The sequence below is a fragment of the Thunnus albacares genome, chromosome 6, assembly GCF_914725855.1.
Source record: "Thunnus albacares chromosome 6, fThuAlb1.1, whole genome shotgun sequence".
Lineage (NCBI taxonomy): Eukaryota > Metazoa > Chordata > Actinopteri > Scombriformes > Scombridae > Thunnus > Thunnus albacares.
This window is the reverse complement of record NC_058111.1, coordinates 8,472,760-8,499,457: the sequence shown is the minus strand read 5'-3', so window position 1 is coordinate 8,499,457 and position 26,698 is coordinate 8,472,760. Positions and strand designations below refer to the sequence as shown.

General features: G+C 39.9%; 1 protein-coding gene across 2 annotated transcripts in view; it reads left to right on the top strand.

Annotated features, from left to right (window-relative positions):
• gab2 (GRB2-associated binding protein 2) overlaps positions 1-26,698 on the top strand; it is a 38,102-nt gene that overhangs the window by 8,279 nt on the left and 3,125 nt on the right. Inside the window, exons 2-9 of one of the 2 annotated variants that reach the window (XM_044354200.1) lie at positions 8,292-8,592; positions 21,681-21,909; positions 24,035-24,627; positions 25,341-25,438; positions 25,623-25,902; positions 26,061-26,151; positions 26,300-26,402; positions 26,537-26,656. In XM_044354200.1, coding sequence (XP_044210135.1) covers positions 8,292-8,592; positions 21,681-21,909; positions 24,035-24,627; positions 25,341-25,438; positions 25,623-25,902; positions 26,061-26,151; positions 26,300-26,402; positions 26,537-26,656 — 1,815 coding nt within the window. Of the gene's footprint in view, positions 1-8,291; positions 8,593-21,680; positions 21,910-24,034; positions 24,628-25,340; positions 25,439-25,622; positions 25,903-26,060; positions 26,152-26,299; positions 26,403-26,533; positions 26,657-26,698 lie in introns of both variants that reach the window. The other variant, XM_044354199.1, reaches the window with a different exon arrangement.

The following is a 26,698-nucleotide window of genomic DNA, read 5'->3' as shown; positions in this document are numbered from 1 at the left end:
GGTTAACATCTCTCAGAACTGAGATGAGGAGCTTTGTGTAAACTGTAAGATGTCTGAGGAACTTCCCCGTGCTCTCTCATGTCCATTTGTGTTTTATTTTAGCTCACTGTTGCATAAACTAATGTCACATAGGTAAATACAGATAAATGACACCTGTCAAGCACAGAAAAGAAGACAAGCATATTTTTAGCAAACTCTCCATGCCCGACATTAGGGATTAAACAATAGAGCATCTTTATGTTCTGCTTTTCATGATTTTTTTAAGAATAGTTTATCCCAAATAAAAATATAAAAGCTTGGAAAATATTACAGTGGCCAAGCAATATTTGTCAAATGTAGCAGGATTGCATTCCCTCACTAGCTGAAACTCCCATCTGTTCCAGGAATGTGGCCTGATGTGTGACCCACTATTGATTGGAACTAGATAATCATTGTCTGCTGCAGCTCATTCAGCTTTGTCCCCTCTTACACTAACCACAATCACAAGTGTTGAGGCATTCAGTCATACTGTCATAGCCATTAGAGCAGTCCCACCTTTAAAAATCATCCATAGCAAAATGGTCTTCACTGCTGTTGTTTTGGCGAGAGCAGTTTGCTGGCAAGATGTCATTCTAGCCTTTTTCAGGCACCGGAAGGGACTATAAATAAAGTCACTGATGTGCTAAATATTTCTATTTTTGTTCTTCACTAACTTTGAGAAGCATGGAAACAGCAAATAATAAAGATCAACGATGAATGCATGAAGGGGAATTTTTGTATGAAGGTTATTATTGCTAACCCTTCAGGTGAGTAAAATGAAAAGCTTGCATCATGCTTATTCATGAAACTCAAGAACCCCCACACCACTTCCTCCTCTTAATTCTTCCGTGCACTGTCCCATCCTTCACGAGCCCACATCAAGCTCTTTCAACTCACCTTTTACTATAATTGAGCAGTAATGGCCCAGCACCCCTGCCTTTTCATGTAGTCTCATCACAGCATTGTTAGTGTGTGCAAGCGTGAGCGCCGATGTGCAGTCACTCAGATCAAACAGGAGACATGTTGCCTGAGGCGTCTGGTCTGACAGTAGCCAAGTATTCAGAGTCACAAGAGGTAAATCGCCCCACAACAAGATATGACCTTTATGAGAGCTGGTAATAGATGAGAAAATGTACACAATCAAGGTTGTAACAAGGCTCTGCCGCAGATCCACAGTGCTGGTGTTTGTGCAGCTGTGTAGTGTGTGTACTGCGGCAGCAGCAGGTAAAGCAGAGGAGGCTGAGTCAAAGACAACAATCGGCTGTCTCCTCCTCTTCTGCCTTAAAAGAGGATAGGCAAACAAGAATATTCTAACATTTGACGTGGATAACATACGCGTTTAGTTTGAATGTTTGCTCATGCACATTTAAAAACATGTTGACTGATGCTTATCAGCCTGCTTGTTGACACAGCCTACTACTAAACACACACTTTGCATTGCTGTATTGCTGTAAAAGGCACACCTTGGATAATTGTTTAAGTCACAACCATCTCTCAGTTCATTAGTCTGTGTTACTAGGACAGCGGAGTGATGAATTGGGCTGAAAGACATGAGACTGCCTTGTTTTTACAGTGTAGATAAGTGCAAATACAGTAAATGATTGTTGTGACTTATCAGCTGTCGTTTTGTATTTGTCTCCTAAAATGCGGTATAAAGGCTTGGTGGACTGTCAACACATACCAGAAAATTGTTTCCTTTTCATTTCTGTGAAGTAAGAGCTTTTGTATGAATTTGTTTGTTTTCCCACAGTATCATTGTTTTCTGCCAAAAATAGAGCAAAACATGCCTACTTATCAACATGTGAAGAAACAAAAGGAATTGGCAAGACAAACCAGTTTTGATCCTATTTTTAGAAGCAAACTCTCTTGAAAGATTGTTTTGTGTGGTTTTGTTATTAGATGTTTTCCTTCCCAGACATCTAAAATAGATGCAGACGTGTTGTCCCTTGTACTCCACTATAGTCTCTCTGTATCTGTAGCCGACTGCCATCAGCACAGGACAAATGAGACTGTGTTGGAACAAGGTAGGATCAAGCCTTTATGGGATGATTGAATAAGACTGAAGGAGCTAAACGCTGTGCGGATGGCTGCCCTTCTTCTTGGAGAGCTTCAAACACTGGCAGGCAATGATTTTTTTACAGTCTAGAGATAAGACTTTAACGATCCAAATGGTACTTTTATTTACCGTAGAAACGCCTGACCAAGTGTCTTTATTGTTTTCTCATAAACAATTGTTTTGTGCTCCATGCAGTTGTGTTGTTCATTTTTCTGCTTAGAGTCAACCTTTATTTGACTTTGATCTCTGCTGTGGAAAGAGCGGTGGAACATGATGAACAAATCTCAGTATATGGGAATTACAACATGTCCTGTGTGGTTTGCAGTAAATTGCTCAGACTATAATGTAACTCTCTGATATTGTGTTAGTTTAAGGTTGTGATTAGTGGCCTGGCTCACAGCTCTCTCTCATTGGTCCAGTGGACTGTTCAGTCCAGTTGTTAACAAGGGCAGTGTGTCTTGGCTGAGACCTTTTTTGGCTGTACTGCAACAGTGGGGCCAGCCCTATAACCGCGAATGTCCATGACTGACTGACTGACTGAGTCACTGAGTGATGAAGTCACACCATTGATTGGCTGGAGGTGGCAGAAGGTTGCCAAAGCCAAGTATCCCAGAATGCATAAGGCACCAACCGGCAGCGATGGCTGAGATTAAAGAAACTTTTATCACTGAAGTTGGTGATGATTAAAAATGAAATACGAACTATGAACTATGAGTATTCTGTCCTCACAATAGCGTGTCTGAGCAAGGCTAGACAGATGGCGAACCAAAACGCCAATAAAACTATGTTCTTGTAAAAGGCGAGGCTTTACTGGTGGTCGTTTTCGTAAAACTTAAAAATAAAATACAAAGCATGTATTTACTGCATACATAGTATATATATGCATATGAAAGAATATACGAAATGCTCATTAACTTAATGTAATAGACATGAAATAAACGGCTTCTTAAATGCCTATAAATTTTAACCCCTTCTCTTCACAGGTAACATGGCAGATAAGTATTAACACATGAATTGTACAGTTATTAGCTTAATATAGATCTCCATGAGAATACCTCTTTCAGTTAGCTAGTAAGCTGAAAAGTGAAGGAAATGACTAGCATACGGAGCCTACATTCATCTGACAACTAAAATATTTTCCTTGTACAGAACAATTTCCCCAAGAAAACACTGATTCTTACAGTATTTCACATCTTTACTTATGGACATATCAACTCCAAGACATTCACATGCACACTGTAGGTTGCTCTTTGTTCAACTGAAAACAAAATGGAGGATGAAAACAAAACTTAAGAAAAATAAGCCCTACCTAAAATGTCCACTACGAACCAGTAAGGAAGTACTAATGCAAACTAAACACGGATCACAACAATGAGAACAAATAATTGAAAATTTGCTGAGGACATCTTTACTTCTGGTCTCTTTGTTTATTACAACCCAGCTCTGCATTTGCTCAATAAGCACCAAAACTACCAAATTGCTAATGTTTTTGTGGTGAGCACAGTGGTAAGCTGATAAAAAGAATTTGACCATACTGTCTGTAAAATACTCACTGTAAATCTGAGTCCTTGCGATACAAAATGAATTGATGAAATCAAATTCAAAATTAAATTACTGACAGACTGCAGAAGCCCACTGTACATGCAGTATCAGCACCTCTGTGAGATGCGGTAACTGGAAGCTCTATTTTTGTTTTGGAAAAACTGGAAAAACTCAAAATGACGCAGAAGAATGAGAGAGTAATTTTGGTGAAGGTTGGTGTTGTGACTGTACCACCTGGTCTTCATAGACAGTGGAGAAACCATGAGTGCTGAGTAGTTGTTCTTTAGCATCGGCCTACTCGTGCACAGCAGGTGTTAGCAGCTAATTCCTTTGATATAATTCATTTTGGAGGAGAAATGTTGGTCTCACAGATGAACAATTGTAGCTGCCACATTTGTTTGACTGTAAAGTGAAGCTTCATGTTTTTTACTGGACAGAACAACAGCGTTGCCTCAGGGGCTCTATATGTACAGATATCACCGCATTTCAATGAATATAAATGTATTAAAATTAACAGATCATTCTATATTAAATTTTGATTTATTTTATTAAGCTACATAATAGTTTGGATTTTTATTATAGCCACATTACAGATTGAATAATATAAATTACTTCTCTCTGTCAATGAGGTTTTTTGTGAGAGAAAAAAGTGTTAGTAAAGCTTTGAGCTGAGATTTCCTTACTTCCATTTCCTTGGGCTTGGTCACCACTTGTCGCCACTTCCTGTATCCGTTGTTTCAAATTAAGAGCCCTCTAGCGTTTCATACACGGTCCAGCCGTAGTCTAGGTTTTAACCTAGTCTTGTTTTGAACAGTGAAGCAGCTTAAAGGGAACCTATTATGCTCATTTCCAGCTCTTTATTTTTACCCTGGGACTCCATTAGAGTAGCTTTGCATGATTCACAGTTCAAATCATATCTTATAATGGCTCTCAGTTCAGCCGCTGTCTCTAACAGGCAGTTTTAGCTCCTCCTAGTTTTTAGCTCCCATCTCTTAAAGACCCTGCCGATGAACCCACTCAGTACTAATTGGCCAGCTTACTGGAAGCCTGCCAGGGGGCAGCCCTATCAGAGTCATGTTGAGTTACTGCTGATAAAAACCCAACATTTCCTGCTTTTGCCGCTTTGTATTAAAAGCTTTGAAATCACTAAATAATGGGAGACTTTTATTATGAGGAATTTAGAGGAAATAATATAATAATTATATATATATATATATATATATATGTGTGTGTGTGTGTGTGTGTGTGTATATATATATATATATATATATATATATATATATATATATATATATATACATATATGTTTATATATATATATCTGTCACGAGCAGACATCAGCAGGGGCTAAAAATACAAAAAGACATTGGAAACAAAGCATTCAGAGCAGTCTGAAGCCGGTGCTTTTTGCTCACAGGGATTACCTCTACAAACTTTTATCTCATTATTTGACACCTTGGCCACATTTAATATGAACATCCAACATTGTAACATTCAGTGTATGACTGAAAATAAGGAAAAGCATAAATAGGTTCCCTTTAAACCACGAGGGGGTGGAGAAAGTTAGAGAACTGGAGAGTTTAGCCTAGTTCTACAGCTTCAGCCCTCACTTCCCAGAGCTTAGACAGTGATCGATGGGCTTAGACATGCACTGCAGGACAGGCGGTGGGTGGGTTAGCTCATTTTGTTATGTCCTCCTCCCCCATGATTTACTTTGCCAGGGAAATTTGCTCAAAGTTAAGAGTGCGTGAGAGAGAAGGAGGAAAAGCTGCACTGCCAGTTGTGTTGTTGAAAAGACTGATTCAAAACTGAAGGCACTTAAGACTTTTTCCCTCATTTTCCATGCAAGATATCTGTGAGAAGCTGAACAGGAAGTGTGACAGAGGGAAACATTATTCAACCTTCTCATTCAGACCACACTGTAAATGATTTTGTTCTTGAATTAGGCAGCATCTGCTTTTCCTGTGGAAAATACTCATTCTATTTTTAGTATGATAAGGCCTCTAAATGAGTTGTCTTTCCTTGGTGGTTGAGAGCTGTTGCTGTACTGGTTTAATATGATGGCCGCAGCTGAAAGATGCCAGGAATAACCCAGCTGGGTCGAACTGACCTCTTGAAACTGGGCAGTGCTCCAAGCCTCAATTAAATGATGCTCTCTCTTTCCAGAAAAGGCCATAATATTTAAATGGGGCTTGTTAGAGTTATAGCGATTTTTCTCTGAATGGTGTGATGGCACAGAACCAAAGACCTTTTGTGGACATGAAAAAGGAAAAAAAGATGTATGTGATTAGTTGTTTGTTCTTATGAAAGACTGTGATGTCTGCTGTATTTTTATGAAATAAGGAAGTTCACACTCCAATGGAATACTTAAGAAGGAAACTTGAGTAGTAACACTGTTGAATTCTTTCTTTAGAATCAGCTTTCCCACACCCCGTGCTTGTATAGTGTGCATTAGTGAACATTCATAACAAACTCTCATAGTGAGAAATGGCCTAGTATTTTTTCACACAACTGTATGACTCATCAAATGAGATTTCAGATGATTTTTTGTGCGCTTTCAGAAACTACTACTATCTACTATCAACACCATTAAGGTTGTACTGCCTCCAGCATTTATCAGTGTATTACTCTGACAGAAAATAAAATGAAAAAAGACCCCAATAGCTCAGTAGCACTTCAGTTACACACTGAAGATAACATCACAATCTGCACTTCCTGGAAAAAAAACAAAAAAGAAAAGCTAAACATGTTGCTGCCTCTCTTTACTGTGGCTGTGTTGACTTCTCAGAGAAGTATGGTATGGTACTTAAAGTTAAAATATCCTGTATCGTGTTGCCACTGTTCTGCTTTATATAATTGTAAATTGAATATCTCTATTTTTTGGACTGGTGATCAGACAAAACAAGCAATTGGAAGACATTGTCACCTTAACAATTTATTTGCATGGTATTAAAGAATGAAATGATTAATCCAAAAAAAAAAAATAGAAATAGAAAATCATTTGTTGCAGCCCCATCTTAATAGTTCAATAGGGTTTTTGCATTAACCACATTTAAGTACTGACAACAGCATATCAGCATGGAGGCAGGCCACACTTCCTGATATAAAGACATCTGCTAATGTGATTTAAGTTAAATAGCTTTAGTGAAATTATCACAGTCTCATGAAACTTAACATTAACCTTCACTGAAAAAGTGCAGAGGTGCTATATCATGTCAATGTTATTAATTAAAATAGACTGTCACAATATTTTTTTTTATTTACTTATTTATTCTTAACAAATTGAGAAAAGTAGAGACATGGTTGGGCAGCGGAGTTTACCACTGACCAATTTCTTGGGAGAAAACCTATAGTTTTTATAGTTTAAAAAAGAAGCAATGGTTATTAAAGTGTCCCAGTAAGAGATGATACTGTGACAGTGAGCCAGTATGCACAATACCAGGATCCTAAAACCAAAGCAGCTAAATGTAATTCAACCATCATTAATTTTTTTAAAAAGCAAGTAAGAACATTTTGTGTGCATTTTCCTAGAGGAGCTTAGGAACACCTTTCAGAAAAGTACAAGAGAGATGCAGTGTGATTCATTTTCTGCCCTGTGTGTGAGTTTGTGCATCTGTATGGTGTCAGTCTGGTTCGGGAGGGTGGCAGGGGTCAGCAGTTAGCCTTGCGGCAGTGTCTGTGTTAAGGGAGTGAGAGGGGGCCTGCAGGATCTTGTGTGTCAGCAGCCTGCATGTGAGAGACATTGCCTAGCGGAAGTGTATCACTGGCAAATGTCCAAAAACCCCCCTAACCCCCCCTCACACCCCCTTTCCCTTCCTGGTCTATCTTCCCCTTGTGTCTCTGAGCACAAAGAACACAGAGTCCCTTTAAGACAGCTACTGGGAAAACGTATGGAGATATTGTAATCAAGGCCACTGTTCTTCCTTTATGCTTTTCCAGTTGACAAATACAACAATGGTGTTAATGGTGTGAAATCAGCACGTTACATCGTAGGTTTCTTGCTCTTGCGTCATAACTGCTTTCATTATTGGTTCACTTATGTTGCCTTTCATGTGGTTTATGACCAGAGATGTTTATTTACACTTTGCAAGGAAATTCCAGTTCCAGTCAGTGACATGATCGCATGCAAATGTGGCTCTTGATTTCGACTGGATGGAAGCAGTGTCATTCACCAGTTCTAGAGGTGGGTGGAGCCTGCAGTCTTGTAGTGACACTGTCATGGAGGAGCTCTGCTTTTCTCTTTGCTCTCGGAAGGATATCAGCACAGGAAATACGTTGGGAGGCAGTAAACACCTGCTGCCTCCCCTCGCTCCTCCACCACAGCCTCCAACACACACAGAAACCACACGCAACCACATGCATGCTAAAGCACAGTAACCTAGTAAGCAAGCAGACTTAAGTTTGTCTGAAGTCTGTTTGATCAACAGATAACACCACAATCGAAGTCCAGCTGTTGAGTGTTTTGCTGTGGCAACATTCTGTATGGCATACAGTATGAAATCAAACTGAATCTCTATAACTGTTGATTATTTAAAATGTGTTACTTTTATTAAAAACAATATTTTAACTTTGAAATATAAAGTTTCTCTATCAACACAGGTGTGGTTTTGCTGTACAGGCTATTTTCTTTTTATGTATTGAGGTCATGTTCTTACCTTTCAATCTTATTTTCCAGGCATGGAAGAAACGGTGGTTCATACTTCGCAGCGGCCGCATGAGTGGTGACCCCGATGTTCTTGAGTACTACAAGAACGACCACTCCAAGAAACCCATCCGGGTCATTGACCTGCACTGCTGTGAGCAGGTGGATGCTGGCCTGACCTTTAAGAGGAAGGAGTTCCAGGACAGTTTTGTGTTTGACATAAAGACTTCAGACCGCACCTTTTATCTCGTGGCTGAGACTGAGGAGGAGATGAACAAGTGGGTCCGCTCTATCTGCCAGCTGTGTGGGTTCAACCAGTCGGACGACAACCATGGTAGGGAACCGTGTCCTTTCTTTGCTGCTCTATCACTCTGCCACTGTTTCTGTTTATCTTTCTCCCTTTTTACCTTTTCTCTCAATGAACTGACTTCTTAAAAACATCTCAAATGGTTGACCCAACTATTCAGTATAATAATAATGATGATAATAAAATAAACTTTCTTATTAGTATTACATTATTTAATGCTGAAATGATTATTCAATTAATGACTTAGTCAGTTGACCCTTTTATTAGTCGCCCCCTGTGTTTTCTTGTGTCATCTAGAACTGCTTGCATCTTAGTTTTCACAAACATCAAGCAGCAGAGATTCAGCCACATGATATCATAGGCAATGTGTTTTTTCCATCTTTGTTATTTGAGAGAAAGAGAGACATAGAAACATCCCTGCCAAATAAATGAGCACATTGTCTGGGAGAGGTATTGATTTTACACTTCATTTGTTTTGTTAATGATAGGTTCTGATCTCTGCCACCAGAGTAATGAAAAAATATTATTCTGTATATGGCAATTTTTTAAAGTTTCGAGCAGATACAGAGGTTCAGTTTTGTGTATTTGCTACAGCTACTGTTTTAGATCTTTTGTACAAGCAAGGGAATTTTCCCTCTGGGGCTACCAGTAATAAAAAAATGAATCTACTAGTGGCGCCATAAAGCATGTTGGATAAAAGCACTCATCAGACAAGACATGTTTATAATAGCATTTTTATGCATTCATGTTCTTATATAAAATCACTTCTGTCTGGTGCAATCCTTTCACTGTTGTGCCATAGGTTTGCCTTAATTACCTAAATTACACTCTACTATTATCTCTAACCATTAAAAAAAACAAAACTACTGCACATATGAAGTGATGACTTAAAAGTAAAGAAAGAAATATAAATGCCTCTAAACTCTGGTGTCTGCAGCTACTGTTATTATAGTTCACGATCGCTCAGGGTTGAGCTGTTGCAACATTAATGTATCTCTCTGCCATATGTGAGCAATTGACCACATAAATTCAGTAGTGTATGTTTCACCAGAGTTTGTGAAAAAGCCCCTCTCGTACTCTTAATCCTACCCGTCCAGATTGCGCTCATGCTGTTGTTTTCCCGCCATCTGGCAGCTGGTGGACGTTAATCGTTGTGCACATGGTTGATCATCTGTAAAATACAATATATCCAGGTGTGGAATAAAAAAACAGCTGTGGAGAGTGTAATAATGCTCACATCATAAGGGGATCTCCTTGGTCCAAGTTTAATTATTAGTGAGGTCATGTTATGAATCTCAAACTGTATCAGCTGTAGCCAGTGGGGTGTGGCTGTTAGAATAGGGTTGGAGTAATCAGAGGGTTTATGTCATGACAGCTGGGTTAGTGATTGCAGTCCCTTTACTGTAAACATCATACAGTTACAGGCTGGTCATGTAACTCTTCTCTGTTTTCATTTAAATGTTTATTTCCTGTTTCTGAGAAAATCTTTCTCATAAACTGTGATCTCTCTGTGTTCATCCAAATGCATTTTCCATACTCTGTTTTAGTAAGTAGCAAATTACAAGTGTAAGTAAGAATTATTTAGCATCCCTCTTTGTGCTAGCTTACTCTCCACTCGCAGCGTCTTCTAAGCAAAATTATAATTTTCAGCATTATTTGTGCCAGAGGGCTGTAATTTTCAGAGAAACAATGACTGATTTTGACTATTATTACAAACCAAAACTAACACCTCTTCAAGTGTTCCAATGCTGTAGTCAAGCATAAAAATATGTTTTTGGAAAATGTTATGCAACTATATAAACCTCTGTTGTAAGACCTCTCTCTCTCTCTGTCTCTCTCTCTCTCTCTCTCTCTCTCTACATATATATATATATATATTATTTATTTTAGATTTTGTGTGTATATTTAAATTGTGAACATAACATTCTGGAGAAAACGTTGTTGTAAATGTTAATCTTTTTAATCTTTCATTTATCCACTTCCCAAGGGCATCAATTTACAACTGGTTCCCTATTACATCATCACCACTGTCTTAAGTTAGTTGAAAAGCACAGAAATTTATTGGGAGCAGCAGCCATGGATCTTTAGTGGGGTAATGAGTTAAATTATATAAATTATTTAATATGTATATACATTTTTGGCAAGTCTTAGCCTGACCCATGCTGCTCTGAAATTATAGACCTACTAGCTGAGTGTGTTTGTTCACTAATAAACAAAGGTAGATCTTTCTCCATCTTGTTTTCTAATCTATCTCTTGATCTGAAACACACACACACACACACACACACACACACACACACACACACACACACACACACACACACACACACACACACACACACACACACACACAAACATATCTTAAGATCAGTCCACATAACACGACCCTTCCTTGTAAAACCAACTTTGCATAAGAGGCATTTCAGGTAAGCGTATTTTCCTAGGAACAGGTTGTTGACTTATGCAGATCATCTTTCTCTTCCTCTGAATAACTCTTGCTTGCTCACTTTGGTAACAAGTTGTTGTCAGGGTGGCAGTGGAAACAAATTCTCACCTCTTTCTAAACTGTTTTCATCAACACTGGCCTTGTGTAGTAGTAGCTAGTGTTTTTCCACTAGAAGAAGAAAGATCAGACTGCTCAGGTGAAACTACCTGTTGTATGATACATACATACATTGTGATTATTACAAGAATCAGTCATATTTCTCATCAAGTAAGTTTTATTTATGTAGCCCAAAATCATAAGTTACAACATTGCCTCAAAGTGTTTTACAATTTGTACACCATACATCCTCTATCCTCAAAAGTAACCTAACAGTAATTATGGTTATGCTGGTTAAAGCTGTAGGTAGTCTGGATTGTACTGAATAGTTACAAAAAGGCCAGCAAGCGTTTTTAACATTTTTATTGATGAGTAACTTGAAGGATTAATTGATTGCCACATTTTTTTGTTGATTGGTTTTCTGTTTTGTGTGTTGTCTAAAACAAATTTATCAAAGCAGTGTACATTTGTGTGAAAAACAAAGATAGCTTCCTGGTTACTGCATTCACATGGCAACAAATTCCATGTTTGATAACACAATCTTGCCATGTGGAAATTCTCAGCATATTTGGAAAATACTTTTGCCCAGTCACATTAGCAGAGACTGCCTGTCAACAAAAGGGTGTATTGAAGCTGAAGTTGATGTCAGTGTGAATGTGTGTTAGACAGAGATACAGTGTGTGTGTGTGGGAAGAGGGCAGACTTGACACAACCTGATGACCTGCATCGGTTTTCCTCTCGCAACATCTCAGATCTCGATCTATGAGCCCACATAGCGCTCTCAGAAGTCTCACCAGTGACACATTAACAGTTGTTTTACATGTTGAACTCTCATCAGTTGATACGCAATCTTGTACTTGTGAGTTTTGTGATTGTAGGTTCAAGAGGTGACTCAGATATACGGATGGTAATTGGAGATAACAGAGGATGTCTGTGTATACACATCTTTTAGCAGTAAAGATATTTTGTGGGTTTTCCTCCTGGCAGACAGCTGCAGATATGAGCCAGTGTGTCACCTAACAGACTGGGAATTCCCTTTCCGAGAGAAAACAAACCAGGGTTGGAAAAAAAAAACAAAACAAAAAAAAAACTGAGACGTTAGTTCCTCTAATGGAAGTTACACAAGCAGACAGAGACAAACAGAAGAAACACAAATAACAAGTTGTGCAGATAGCGTGCTTGTTTTCATACGGGGCCAGACATAACCAGCAAGACACATCAGCCTTAGTGTCTGAGGTTCATATTGATTGTGTACACTGTGCAATTCATGACGTTACATACTGTATACAGTGTCATAGTTGTTCTAGTTCAACTGCAGTGCCAATGAAAAGTCTAAAATTATCGTGGAAGGGATAAATAAGGCATAGCTAGAGACTAAGAAGTCTTAAAGAGTCAAAAAATGTTAAGGTAGGAGCACTTCCTGGACTCAAATTGAGTTTGTTTGAGGCGCTCTTTGAATAGGGATACATGTAGATATAAAAATACAAGAAAACTCCCAGGAACTCTCTTTCAATTAAAATGCCTTTATTGTGATGGCATGGTCGTATCAGACCTTTTAAACAAACTCTGACATGCTGAAAGAAAATGCCTTTGAGTTTTCTTGTTTTTGTATTTTCTTGAATACGTCTTCAGTAGTATTGAAGTGTTGCATCAGTTATATCAGCACCTTGATCTGAATGTACCTTTTTACCAGTCAGGGTTGGGCTCTGCTACCAGTGGAGAGCTGCCTCTTGGGACTGTGAGGAAGGTTCGCCAAGGGCAGCACATGACAGGCGCTCATTGTTACACAACTCTTAAAAGCAACTCTCTCTTTCTGTCTTTCATTATGTCTCATTTTGTTTCTGTTTCTGTCTCTCTCTCTCTCCCTCTCTCTCTCTCTCTCTGTTATATTTCTACTAATGTTTTTGGTGTTGTTACTCATTCATCATTATAGGCTCTGAAACGCTACTTTGACAAATTTACTTTGGACATTTGTTTTGCAAATGTTTTATTTCTTAAAGGTTTAATAAAAAATGTAAATATATATGTATATATATACAGATGTCTGTCTCTGAAACTTCTGCCTTCATGACCCCAATACAAAGGAGGTGGGCGTAATTTTGTTTGTGCTCCTCAAATCAAGGAAACAAGACTACTGTGAGGTTGCATTTGAGCTACGTGCTCATATTAGCATTCTAACATGCCCACAATGATGATGCTAGCATGTTGATGGTTAGCAGGTACAGTATTTACTCTATTTACTGCGTTGGTTTTACTGTGTTAGAATGCAAACATTTGCTAATTATCACTAAACACAAAGTTGGATTGTCATGAGTTTTGCAGGTATTTAGACAGTGTTGGACAAAATATGATGGTGGTAGATGAAAAGTCAGGAGCTTTTTACCATTCATCCTCTGGGGAGTATGAAAGTGTGTACCAAATTTCACAGCAATCCATCCAATAGTTTCGAGATATTTCAATATATTTAAAGACTAAAAAGTCAACCTGTTGTTGTTGCTAGAGGAAAAGGATCACCAAACTCATTGTGTCTTTGTTGCTTCTTGATAATCCACAGAACACGCTGTCAACAGATTTATATAGATTTTTGTTCAGCAGAAAGTAGTTCCTGTTAAAACTGTTTACAGTGATGTTTGTGGATTGTCCAGAGTAAGCAGAAGATTATTTTTGCAAAGATAAGTTGATGTAGACATTTTGAAATAAAATTTTTCAACACTAAATTATATTCATCCCCATTGCGTACAACATATTGGACACATACTGTCTATGCACGTACATGTAGTACATAAATACAAACACACACATTCCCTCTCCTTTGGCTTCTCACTCTCTCCACACATGCACGTCTGCCTCTTCCTCCTCCCAAAGTGCCCTTCGTCGGCATTGATTTTTGTTGAAATAATGAGACTCCATGGCACTGGAAGGTCAGGTTTCTGCTGCCACAGAGCTGGCTGGACGAGGACGGTTTGCTGTTGCTGCCATTGCCATGCATCCCACAATATCACTAGCAGCTTTTGAAGCATTGCTGGAAACAAGACACTTGAGAATGCACTGTGCACACTGATCATCAACATCATCAAAGAAAAGGGTTGTTCTGTATGTAAAAAAATAATGTAATCCTGAAGACTGTGCGAGTGTAATGTTTAAGGGTGTTCAAAGTGTGAATAATATATAGGTTTAGTGATGCATTTTGTTTTATTAAAAAAAATCCTTTTAAGTCAACAGCTGAGGAAGTAGATGTGGGTACAGTTGTGCTTGTTATTTAACAAATGTTGACAACCAAAAAAGCAAACTGTCCTCAAACAACCGGACAGCAGTGTATATTAGTCACCAGTCATTATAGCAGTTCTGATTGCCTTACACAGACACGTACACACTGAGTTTTGCTAGTTCTCTCAATCTGTGGATGAGCGCTGTTGTTATCAGATACTGATAGCTGGGTGTGTGGTGTGTGTCTGCACCCAGGGAGACCCACCCCCGAGCACAATCTAATGAATGGAACATCATCCCGTCAATCATGGGCTTTGTTCTGCTCTCTCCTGGCTGTTTGAACTCCGAGACGTGGATAATCTCAACTAAGAGATGAGGTTTTTACTTGTCAGCAGTTCTCTTTTTTTTTTTTTTGCATTTTTGTTCCATCTTTGCAGGACAGCTCCCACTCTGTTTTGTTTTCCTCCTCTTCATTTTGTCTGTTTCCCTGGCTGCCCCTTGGAAAAAATAAAAAAGTCTTTTTTATTGTTTTTCAGTTTAACTGTTACCCTTAAGATGGTGAGAAATGGAAAAAAGAATAACTACAAAATCAGCATTTCCAATAGCAGCGTCAGCAGTTTTTGACAAATAGACATTGAAAAGAGATTAGATTTATGCAAACAGAATCTTTCACAGGGACTTCACATTAAACCACAGTCATGGAGCCAGATTGATGATTTGTTGACTGCAGCTGCACATGTCAGTATGGCTTAAAAACATGTCTACTTGATATGTCTACATGTAGAGCTGTGATATTAATCAGCTGATGACAAATCTCATCTTGGTTGCTAGTTTCCAAAATAAAAAGTCACAATTGAGGAAATATTGTCTTCTCAAAACTTCCTTCACACGTACTATGTGAAATCTAGACTTGCAGACAATGATTACAGAGGAACCTACTTTGTAAGATAGTAAAGTTGTGGTCATTGTTTGCTTTTCTCTTCAACAGTGGCTGTGCCTCAGACAAGTTAGTTAAAATGTGACCGCTGTTGGCAACACATAAACTTCCCTCACAAGGGCAAGAATTTCACTAAATGTGACAGACCAAAATTACACAAGCAGTTGTGTAATGTTATAAAATCACGATAGTTTTTAGCTTTAATTGTTGTTGTTATGAGTAAAAATAGTCTGTAAGATCAGAATTTCTAAATTCTGATGGAAAATGCAGTTTCTGGTTTAGATGATTTAATGCTAAATACATAACTTTCTAACATTAATCACTGTTAACTTATGTTTTCTTTTCAGTATAGAATATATGTTGTCCGCTGTCCATTTGTGTAATAATCTTTTATTTGGGTTCACAGATTCTGTTAGTATTTTTGTCATTTTTCATCTTTAAGTTGCCATCAGCTCAAATGATCATCATCATTAACATATCTGTGTTGTAGATTGTTTACCGATGGACATTTGATAGACATTTTCCACTACAAACTGTACAATACAAATACATTGCTTAACTGGGAGTCAATTATCTTTTTTCCCAAAAGGTAACCTGGGTCCGATCAGGGTTCTTGTGTTAGGCAACTCAACTGTGGCCAGCGCTGTCACTACATTACCAGGCTGCATGTAAATATAATCACAGAGAAAAGACTCAGAATCTAATATATTTACCCTGAGAAAATGCAGGTTTATTGGAGTGACTGTCTGGTCCTCTAGTATCCTGCCCATGTCTTCTCCCACATTACACTTTATCCTAAATATATTATACAGGTCGAGGCTTATAGAGCATCCTGACTACATTTGTATAGTGTATATTGTAGTCGAGAGAATACGAGTATTCTCCATTTATTATGACTTCTGTGTTTCCACACTAAGCTAGTTCTGTAATGCACCATATTGTCAGAGTAAATTATCCTTTTGTTTTTGGCTTAGTTGACTGCAGGCAGCAGCACAGCCCTTTCCAGATAAGTCTTTTTCCAATGAGAGAATGAAAATCAACACTCAACATCCACAGAAAATTGTCTTGACTTTTCATCTGTGTCCACCCTACTGTTGCACAGCTGCAGTATTTATCCACCCATCTCCTTGCAGAAATTAGGTCACACTGTTGAAAATGAGCTGCTGTTTTAAACTTTCGCCAAACTCTGTAATTCATTGGCCCAGACAAGCCTGAGCCTTTTAGGTGATTGATCAGTCCAGCGTTTTGAGGCAAATTGATGACGCAGTGTGGTCGATGGGCGGTGCTCACATGATGCTGTGGTGCGGGCAGGCACAGGGGAGTAATGTGATCAGGGAATGCTTCTGTGTGTCTGCTCTGCTTAATACTCTTTTGAGCTGTTTTCTAGTAAGAATGAAACAGCCATGTCACTTTGTTCATTTCAGGCTCACAAGCAGAGCAGAGAACGCCATTTTCCCTCTTCCTGTGGGGCGTCATACTCCCCCAGTGCTCTCCTCAGTGTGTACCTAACCCATATCTGCTGCAGCTTGCATCTCCTTTATCCAGTTATGTCAGTATCATGGATAGCTCCCAACCCCCCACTAACCATACATGCAAATGGCCTCCACTATGTGGATTACCAGAACACAGTGTTGCGTCAAAGAGCCACTGGTCCAGCTGATCTATGCAGAACAACAGATAATGTGTCAATATACTCTATATGCTCTTTACCAGGTTAACTTGCACTGAGTGAGCAGGTATAGGCCTCTCTCAAGGACACTGTGACAGGACCCATGGGGGATCAAACCTATTGCCTGACCTTTCTGTCACAAGATGGTCTCCCCCACCACCACCAGGCCACCCTGCAGAGCCTTGACAACCTGAGGTTAATTTGCAACACTCACTGTAGCTGTCTCAGCCCAGAGGCCATATTTTTAAGTGCAATCTCTTGTGAAACCATTAAGGAAATTGCATTTTTTTTTTTTTTTTGTTATCAAAATGAAGGCAGTTGTACAGCATGTACCTTTGATCATTATCTTTTATGGAATATTTAAGGGGTGATTGCAATCTTGATAACAGCATGCAACTGCTGTATTGAGAGAATTGAAATACTTCCTCTACGTCCATGCGTCTATCAGACGCCCTTTCATGAAATTCAATAGGTCAGTGGTATTTTCTATTTTTATATCTAATTTCAGATTAGATTATCATATGTCCTCCACTAATTCTGGTCAGACTGAGAGGAAATGAGCACCCTACAAAGACGTTCTTGTCCTTAGTGATCTAGCAGGGTTCTAATTTTGGCCCCCTGAGACAAGCAGCCGGCTTCTATTAGATTATGGCCACAGAGCAGATGAGACAGTAGGTGATGTATTATAGAGCATAATTGGAAAATTGCTCATGAACTTAGGTGCTCTTTGACCCAGAATAGCCATATGTTGTTCACCAACCAAAAGGGTCTTTTAGTGCATTTCTGTTGATAGTCTTATGTTTGTTTCAAGCTGAGGAATGTCATGGGAAGAATGCTTTGTCCCTTTTAACTGCTTGTTTGATGTTGAGTTTTCAGCTTAGTTTTAGAGAAAATAGTTTCTGGTAATGACATCAGGCTCATAACTGTATTAACTATAATTAGCTTTTATTTTACTCGGGGCAGTCCCTCCTAGTCTTATTACTTTTTTGGTAAGATGTAATATAATGAATTATTTCTCACTTTAGTTAATCAACATTTTACCACCTAATATTGAGTGCCACAGTACATTAGCCAGTAGAGGAAATATTACTAGAGGCACCAAGGGGAAAGCTTCAGTGTTTTTATTTTCTGCTCTTTTCTCTATTTCTGTGTTATGGTTCTACTGACTTGATGGAATTGCTTCCCAGTGGTAACATACATCATCAGACCCATTAGTGTCAGTGATGAGCCATGTAGGCTATTCCACCAGCAGACTGGATCAGTCGTCTTTCATCTCATTCTGATTCTGACAGGCATGTGCAGCACTTAATCAAAAATCATTTAGGGCACACAGAATAGCATGCTTATATGCACACACCCCATATAAATTAATGAGATTACATTTTGCTTTTTAGTTTTGAAGTTTTGTTGTCTCCTCTGCGTTAATGTCATCAAGCCTGCTTGTATTTTTCCATGCAGCTCTGCACTCTGGCAGGGGGGAGGAACTGTCTTTCTACAACAAATCAATATATCTACCCATGTTAGTGGGCCTAGTACTCACCGCACTGGATGAAAGCTTTTACAAAGCTTTTTGTGGAGAAAGGAGATGATGCCTAACCAGCCTAGGGAGAGTGGAATCACTCAGAACAATGGTGTAATTGAGGATCACTGGGGGGAGTCCCTGCCTGTGTGGCTGTGGGCCCGGGCAACTCACTGATGTCCACTGGCCTGGAGACCCCACAGCAGAGGCCTTTTCCCCCTCAGGCATGGATGTGACCTCATTCAGCTAAATGGGCTCCAGAATACCCCGCCCTTCAACCACCCCACAAGCCTACACGCTGGCTCACACACTACATTTGTGTGTGTTTTCTGGTTTTCACAGTGGCTGTGGTCCCTCTGTACGGTTAGCTCACATCATGACTCACAGAACATTGTCCACTTCTTAAAGAACAGTTTGACCCCTGAGACGCTTTGTAAAGGTCTGATAGAGAAGGAAGAGGATGGTGGGAGAAAGAGAAAAGGCATGTGTGTCTGTTAGAAAAAAGCAAAAAGTGGCTGAAAGTTACTTTTCAGATTCAGATTTAAATCAGATGATTAGTTGATAGGTATTCATTAGTTGAATTTTATGATTAATTGATAATGAAAACAATCATTACTTGAAGCCCCAGTTTGAGATTGTTTTTTATAAATATGATCATTTAAAATCTTGCACTTGCCATAAAGTGAGAGAGAGAGGTTAGTTTCAGGAAAAATATTCAATTAGATTCAAATTTTGTTGTTGTTTTGTATGGCACTATCTCATACAAAGGCAATTCAAAGTGCTTTACATAATAATAAAATGAAACCGCAAAAATGTGCTTATATACACAAACATACATACAATACATCCATACATTCATGCACATACATACACACATACATACAAACATACATACATACATATACTGTGAGTTCCTTTAAGAAACTGAATAGGAAGGTCTCTAATTTGCTTTTAAAAGAACACTGTTGGAGCAAGTCTAAGATTAGCAGATAAACTGTTCCATTATTTAGATGCATAAATGCTAAATGCTAAATGCTATCTCATCAGACTTTGATAATGCTCTAGACACGTGGAGGAGATTGCCACTTTGTGATCTAAGAGATCTGCTAGGATTGTATACTGATAGCATGTCTGATATGTACTTTAGAGCCAGACCATTAAGTGCTTTGTACACCAAGAGGAGAATTTTGAATTGTATTCTGATGACAATAGGTAGCCAATGAAGGTTTTCGGGGGGCTGGAGTTATGTGGTCTGATTTTTTGGTTAAAACTCATGTGGCTGAGTTCTCAATAAGTTGCAATCTATGGATTGTTTTGGTTGGAAGACCCATACACAGGAAATTGCAATAATCCAGCCTGCTCATGACAAATACATGCATGAGTTTCTCTGAGCTAGACTGGGAAAGAAAGCCTCTGATTTTTGAGGTAGTTGATAAAAGGTGACCTTGCTGATGCTGTTGATATGATCCCGAAAACTAAGTTTGCCGTCCATGATTACATTACTCCTAGGTTTTTAATCTGTACACTTGTTTTTAATGATCTAGATTCCAGGCACCCACAGACCAGCTGCCTCTGGGCTTAAGCACCCGCAACCAAAATCTCAGTTTTCTCCCTGCTCAGCTGAAGGAAGTTTACAGCAGCAAACCAGTGGTTAATTTCTTCCAGAGTTGAGTAGGGAGTTTATGGGGTTCAAGTCATCAGAGCATAGTGAGATGAGAAGCTGCATGTCATCAGCATAATTATGGTAGCTAATTGTCTGCTGACACTGTGGCCAAGGGAAAGCATATATAGGTTAAAAAGGAACGGACCAAGGATGGAGCCCTGAGGCACCCCACACACTTAATTGTAATTGTTGGAGTGGAAGTCTCCAAGTGTGACAATGACATCCCGTTTATGCAGATAGGATTCAAATGACTGGCGAACCGTGTCAGACAGACCCATCCAGTTTCTTAGCCTATCCACCAGGATCCCATGATCCGGCTGTGTCAAATGCTGAGTTTAGGTCAAGGAGTATTAAGACTGAAGTTTTTTATCATTACTGTTGAGCCTCATGTTATTAACAACTTTTAAAAGAGCAGTTTCCATGCTATGAAACATGCTGAAGCCAGACTGGAATTTATCATATATATTATTATCCATAAGATAGCTGTTCAGTTACTGATATACAACCTTCTCAATAGTTTTACTCAATGAGATGAGGTTGGAGATTGGCCTATATTTGCTTTGTGCAATTGGGTCCAGGTTATTCCTTTTTAGAAGTGGACTAATAGCAGCAGTTTTCATGTAGGGAGGAAAAATACCAGTCTAGAGACAGCAGTTTACTACTGACAATATATCATCTGTTAAAAAATTAAAAACAGATTTAAAAAAGGATGCTGGAAGTGGATCAAGGGTGGCTGGTGGAGGATTTACATTGACTTATAGCATCAGTGAGATCCTTGGAATCTACAATGGAGAAATGCTTGCCGTTTACACGCAAGATGATTCGTGGAATTTTTTTCCTCTCTCCCATCAGCTTTTGTTGCACACAGCACGATGGGTCGATGGATCAGTGGGCCGCCCACTCTCTACTCCTACAGCTCAGTTTGCGCCTCCTCATTTTGGCCTCCTGCCCAGTCTATTTGCAGCATCTCCATTTCAGCTTTGTCTTTTTCTTTTAAGCCTTTCAATGTAGATATCAGTGCTGTCACACAGAAACAATAAAACTGTAAGGCCATGTTGTTCACACAGTCCCACTGTGCAAAACAATGGTCAGCTCAATAAAATCAAACAAAGCACACTGACCCTGGTCAAAAAGGATATCTTGGATCATGTGCTGTTGAACCACTCACACCCTGCAGCCCAAAAAAGCAGAAGGATACTGTTTTCTCTCCTCCCTTGAGACAGATCCCTCTTCTCTATTGATTAGAGAGCAGACTGAAAGCTACTAAATACAAGACTCCATGCAAGGCAAGGTCATGTAAAGGCTTAAAACTCTCAAATGAATTACACACTGTCCTTTGACTTCAAGGATTGTGACAACAAAAGGAAAGTGTTTAAGGGATGGTTACTTGGCTAATTGTCCACAGCGTGAGACTGCGGAGCATGTCCAATCTGACATGCTGCACAGTCTCAAGTCTCAAAGAGAACTACTGCTATATTCTCAAGACAAAGCCTAAGATTGAAGAGTGAAGGTTTTGGGGGGGGGGGGGAAACCTATGTGAGTTAAACAATCAATAACTCCAGTTTCTTCTGTCTGCAGATGGCAGGTTACACCATATGCCCCGTTCTGTCGGAGCAGATGTCACCACTCCTTTGGCTCCTCTGTCCGGAGAACGCAAGTCGTCTGCCCCCATCCACTCCAGCCAGCCAGTTCTCTTCACCTTTGATGTGCCTGTGCGCCACACACACCACAGCTCCCTGTCCAACAGTGCACCCCAGGACTACCTCCTCCTCCACCAGTGCATGAGCAGGAAGACGGAGAGTGCACGGTAAAGGTCACGACCCTCAGGCGTCCTGTGTCAGTTTCCTGTTATCCGTTAATGCAGGTCAACATACAGGTTTACAGTGCTTCCTCAGCTTAGAAGCCCCTAAGGGTTAAAACTACTGTTACGGAGGGAAAATTATCCAACTGCCTTGCGTGCATGTGTGTGCAATAAAGCATTGTGGAAAGATTATAATGTCTTGTACGTGAGCTCTGATTGAGGAAGTGCCAATAAAAAATGTGTTATTCTAGCTTTTATTATATAACAGTATTCTAAACTAACTATTGTCTAAGATGAGTATTAAGATAATTCATGATAATCTTGAACAAATGTTTATCTGGGTGTGGCAGGTAAGTCTAAATCCAGAAGCCAAAAATATCTATAAACAAACTAATTTATTTACTAAAATTTATTTTTGATATTTCATTTAAAATTATATAATGCTATAGCGATAGGTGTGGATGGGGTATTTTGATTGAATTTTCTAACACAGTTTACTGTATGTAATCTCTTTTCACAATATCAATAATTATGTGTACAGAAAATAGTCAGATGGGAACATCTATTTTTGGTTAATCCAGTGTATTAAATACCAGAAAAATAAAGGTATTTTATCACATTAAGGCAAAAATCCTGTAAATCATCATACAGCAGACTAGTGTTAAAACAATTAGCGGATTAAACATTTAAACACTAAGAGTACCAGAATATGTACAAGTCAAGATACTACTAAAATAATAGAGTAACTATGTACAGCATATGGATGAGTATGCCTATCTCTGCTATATTCTGAGCAGGAGAACAAAAGGATCAAGTGTTTATATTAAATGCACTCCTGAGTTTTCCATTAACATTCCCCTCAGCTCCTGCTGCCATCATGTTCGCTTCCAAGAATCAAAAGGCAGCTTTAATAATGATGCCGTTCAGCAGATAGCCGGCACAGCAGATGATCAATGAGGTTGAGGCTGCAATTCATCACCCCTATAGGTTTAGACTCGCCCAGGGTAGAACTGCCCTCTCAGCCACACGATGTGCACATAAATCTGCTGTGTTGGACCTCTGTGAAACCCAGGAAATCAAACCTCACAATCCATCTCATCAGCTTTATGCAGATATTTCTGTCACTCCCTCACTCGCGTCTGCTCCGTGGGTCTGCTAATTAAGACAGGCATCTGGTGGTGGGGTATGATTCATGTCAGAATAAGACTCCACTAGTCTGATCACTAGTGGTATGAATGAACCTATGTAAAAAGCCCCCATGCAGTCACAATGATGGAAGGCAGAGTGATGAACAAAATTATTGACTGATGATTGAAATCCTGAGGAGACAGAAAAGAGGAATTGATGAAACACAGCATACCATTTGACATTAAAAGAATGGAGTCAAAGAAAGTAAAATGTTATGTCAATATTAATTGTATTACAATGATGCATTACTCATTTAAATTTTTTTACATTTATAATGAAGATTGAATATAACCATTAGAGACCTGCAGTGTAGCTAACACGTATGCATAAAATCTCTTTAATAGAGATTAGTAACAACTCATTGAGAATATCTCATCTTTGCATTGGCCAACTCAGTCGGGCCATTACTCAGCTAACTGACTAGAAATGTCTAAGCTGTAGGGTTGCTCTATTTGGCACTCAAGGTCAAGTCCTACAAAGGAGCCAGAATAAATGAGGCATGTCCCTAGGGTGCCTAACAGAGGCTGAGCAACTGTGGGAAAGGCATAGCATTTTTCCTCTTAATATGTCAACATGTCAACTGGAATGCTGGAAAACATGAAAACAAATCAGCTTATGAAAGAAATGTTAAAAATACTAAAATTGATTGCATATGCCGTAGGTACTCACTGGGTACTGATGCAGAGGTATGTTGTTTTTTTAAATGTATGCTTTGCTATAGAGCATTCTTCTGAAGTGCTATGGTGCCACCTAGTGGCTATCTGGGTAATTACACTAATATCTTGTTAAATGCCACTGTAAAAATAGGTGTTTATCAACCACTTTTTGAGAAAGCCTGGTATTAAAGTATGAGACAGATGTCTGTTTATGATAGAGCTTTTAGGCACTGTGCATGGTATACATATAAAGTGTATATGAGTATGTGTCTGTTTATTTGTTGCAGGAGTGCCAGTTTCTCCCAAGCCACACGAAGCAATCTGTTTATGGGTAGTGACTCTGCGGTGCAGAAACTCTCCCATGGCTTTTCCCACTGTCTAAACGGCATGGGTGCTCAGCTGCATGGTTTCTACAGCCTCCCCAAGCCAGGAAAACACCAGTTACCGGTGCATGATGACTCTTCCCAGGAGGCCTGTTACGTACTCCCGCGGGGTTACAGTTCTGAGGCACCGGCTCACAGCGGTCTAGGTGAGCCGGAGCTAGAAAATGAGGAGGTTTACACCTTCAAAACACCCTGCAATGCCCTCGCCATGCACAGCAATGAGCGTCCAACTGACAATTACGACCTTCCTACGCCACCTGGCTCCTTCTATCAAATACCCCGGACGTTTGATAAGAATCACAATGCCTTGACTCCTTCCAGCTCTGAGACCTCCTGTGCTCCTCCTCCAAGGCCCCCTAAACCTAGCCAGGGGTCAGAGGGGCAGTGGGGGAGTCCTCAGTCAGTAGGAAGCCAGAATGGAGAGGTGACTCCTGCAGTGTCAGTCATCCCACGCAGGAATACTCTCCCTGCTGTCGAGAACATCAGGCTACACAGAGGTACAATGACTGCAACCAGTGGTTTAACTGCTTCAACATTCATCTTTGAGCACAATCTCAGTTGACTCATGTAGCCACACAATTCACCTATTTCCTGTTTTCAAATGAAAGTTTGACTTGATCAGTCTATCCTCTTGTGGTATTGCAGTGACTTTGCACTTCCTCTTCCACCCCCTCTTTCTCTCACTCTTTCCCTCTTCCGCTATCTCTCATTTTACTGATTTAACGCTAGCAGCTGAGCAGAAACAAAGGGGCCAGTCTAGCAGACACTGTTCTGTTGAGACGCTAATGAAATTCAAGCCATACAGCCTGCTCCAGAATGCCTCGTTCCAGGCTGATAAGCAATTAAAAAAAAGCACTCACAGACACAATGCATGGCCTCTCAGTATGCTGTGTTCTCTGCTTTGCCAAGCTCATGCTCAGGCCATAACAAGAATTGACCTGTGACCCTTGTTTGTGAGGCTACAGGCTGTTCACACACCTGTGCCACAAAGACTAATTATAACCCAATGAAGCATTTAATCAAATATCATTCCCATTCTGTTTGTTCCTTTAGAAACATGCATTTACTCCTTGAAATGTCAAGCCTTTTTGCCTAAATCAGCTTCTGTTGCAACGATTATTGTACTATTTCACTTGAGGAGCTTTTTTTTTTCCTTTTAGAGTTTAAGGCAGTGGTTAATATTGATTTCACTCCTCGGCTCTCTCCACAGGCTCCTCCTTTGAAACTAACAGCCATCACCGTCCCATCCATTTCAACAGCTCGGGCCAGTCGGTGGAGTCTGTCAATGATGGGTTCAGTTCCTATCTGGTGAGTCACTCTTTCCCTTTAACTGCACTCCCTCTTCAGTCAGATACTGTCAGAGCAAAGTCATAAACTGCAGAGATAGAAAAAGGCATTTCTACTTATTCCAACTGAGTGCTGCATTTTTCATGCAATATTGAGCTGAGAATGTCTAAGACAGTCATGTGCCCTCTGTCTCTGTTGACACCAGAGAACCAAAACCCCTCTGACTCGCTCAGACAGCGGCAACTCAGATGACAACTATGTGCCCATGAATCCTGGCTCCTCGCCACTCAGCGCTGCCCAAGCTGACAGTCCTAAGAATATCTACATCCCTATGAGCCCTGGGCCACATCACTTTGATTTCCCAGGATTCTCTGCAACATTACCTGCCCGTAAGGGGAGCAGCGCATCCCTGTGTCACCGGCCCAGCCGTCTCAGTGATGTCACACCGCCACCCATCAACCGCAACCTCAAACCTAACCGAAAATGTGAGTTTTTTGACAACAGAGTTTTCACTGATCTGAACAAATGGGTTTTCCTTTTTTAATCGCCATTTTGGCCTCAAATCAGCTCTAGAGACTACATTGTTTATTGTTTTAATATGACAATGATTTTTGTTGACAGAGTCTGCTCTTGTTTTCCACAGCGAAGCCAACACCTCTTGATTTGAAGAACAATGGGATCATTGATGAGCTGCCATTTAAGAGCCCAGTCACCATGTCCTGGACACGGCCCATGTGAGTCTGATATCAGTCATTCAAGCTAGGTTATCCAAGGCCACTCACACTCACACACACAGTTTGATTGTACAGATTGGTGTTGTATTCTGTTTTTGCCTGAGGTCAGAAGGTAGAAGCACTCACAGTCCTGTCTGCTTTGCTTCAGGGCTGCTATGAACTCCATGTCCTCCCAGCATTGTCGTCCTATCTCCACACAAAGCATCACCAGCACCGACTCTGCAGACAGCGAGGAGAATTATGTGGCTATGGTAAGTCCCAGTAGCTGCAGGAGAAATCAGGAGAGCACATTGTGTTCTTTGTTTTAATGATCTACTTGTTTGTGCGCTACACTTACTCACTGCACCCTGTGTAAATGAAACCTCCCTCCTGTCCCCATTAGCAGAACCCAGCGTCTACCTCCCCAGCCGTGAGTGGCACCAGCAGCCCGGCCCCTAGGAAATGCGGCAACGTGGACTACCTGGCACTGGACTTCCAGCCTGGGTCACCCAGCCCTCACAGAAAAGTAAACAGATGATTGTAGACCTCATTTATTTCAGCATTTGGT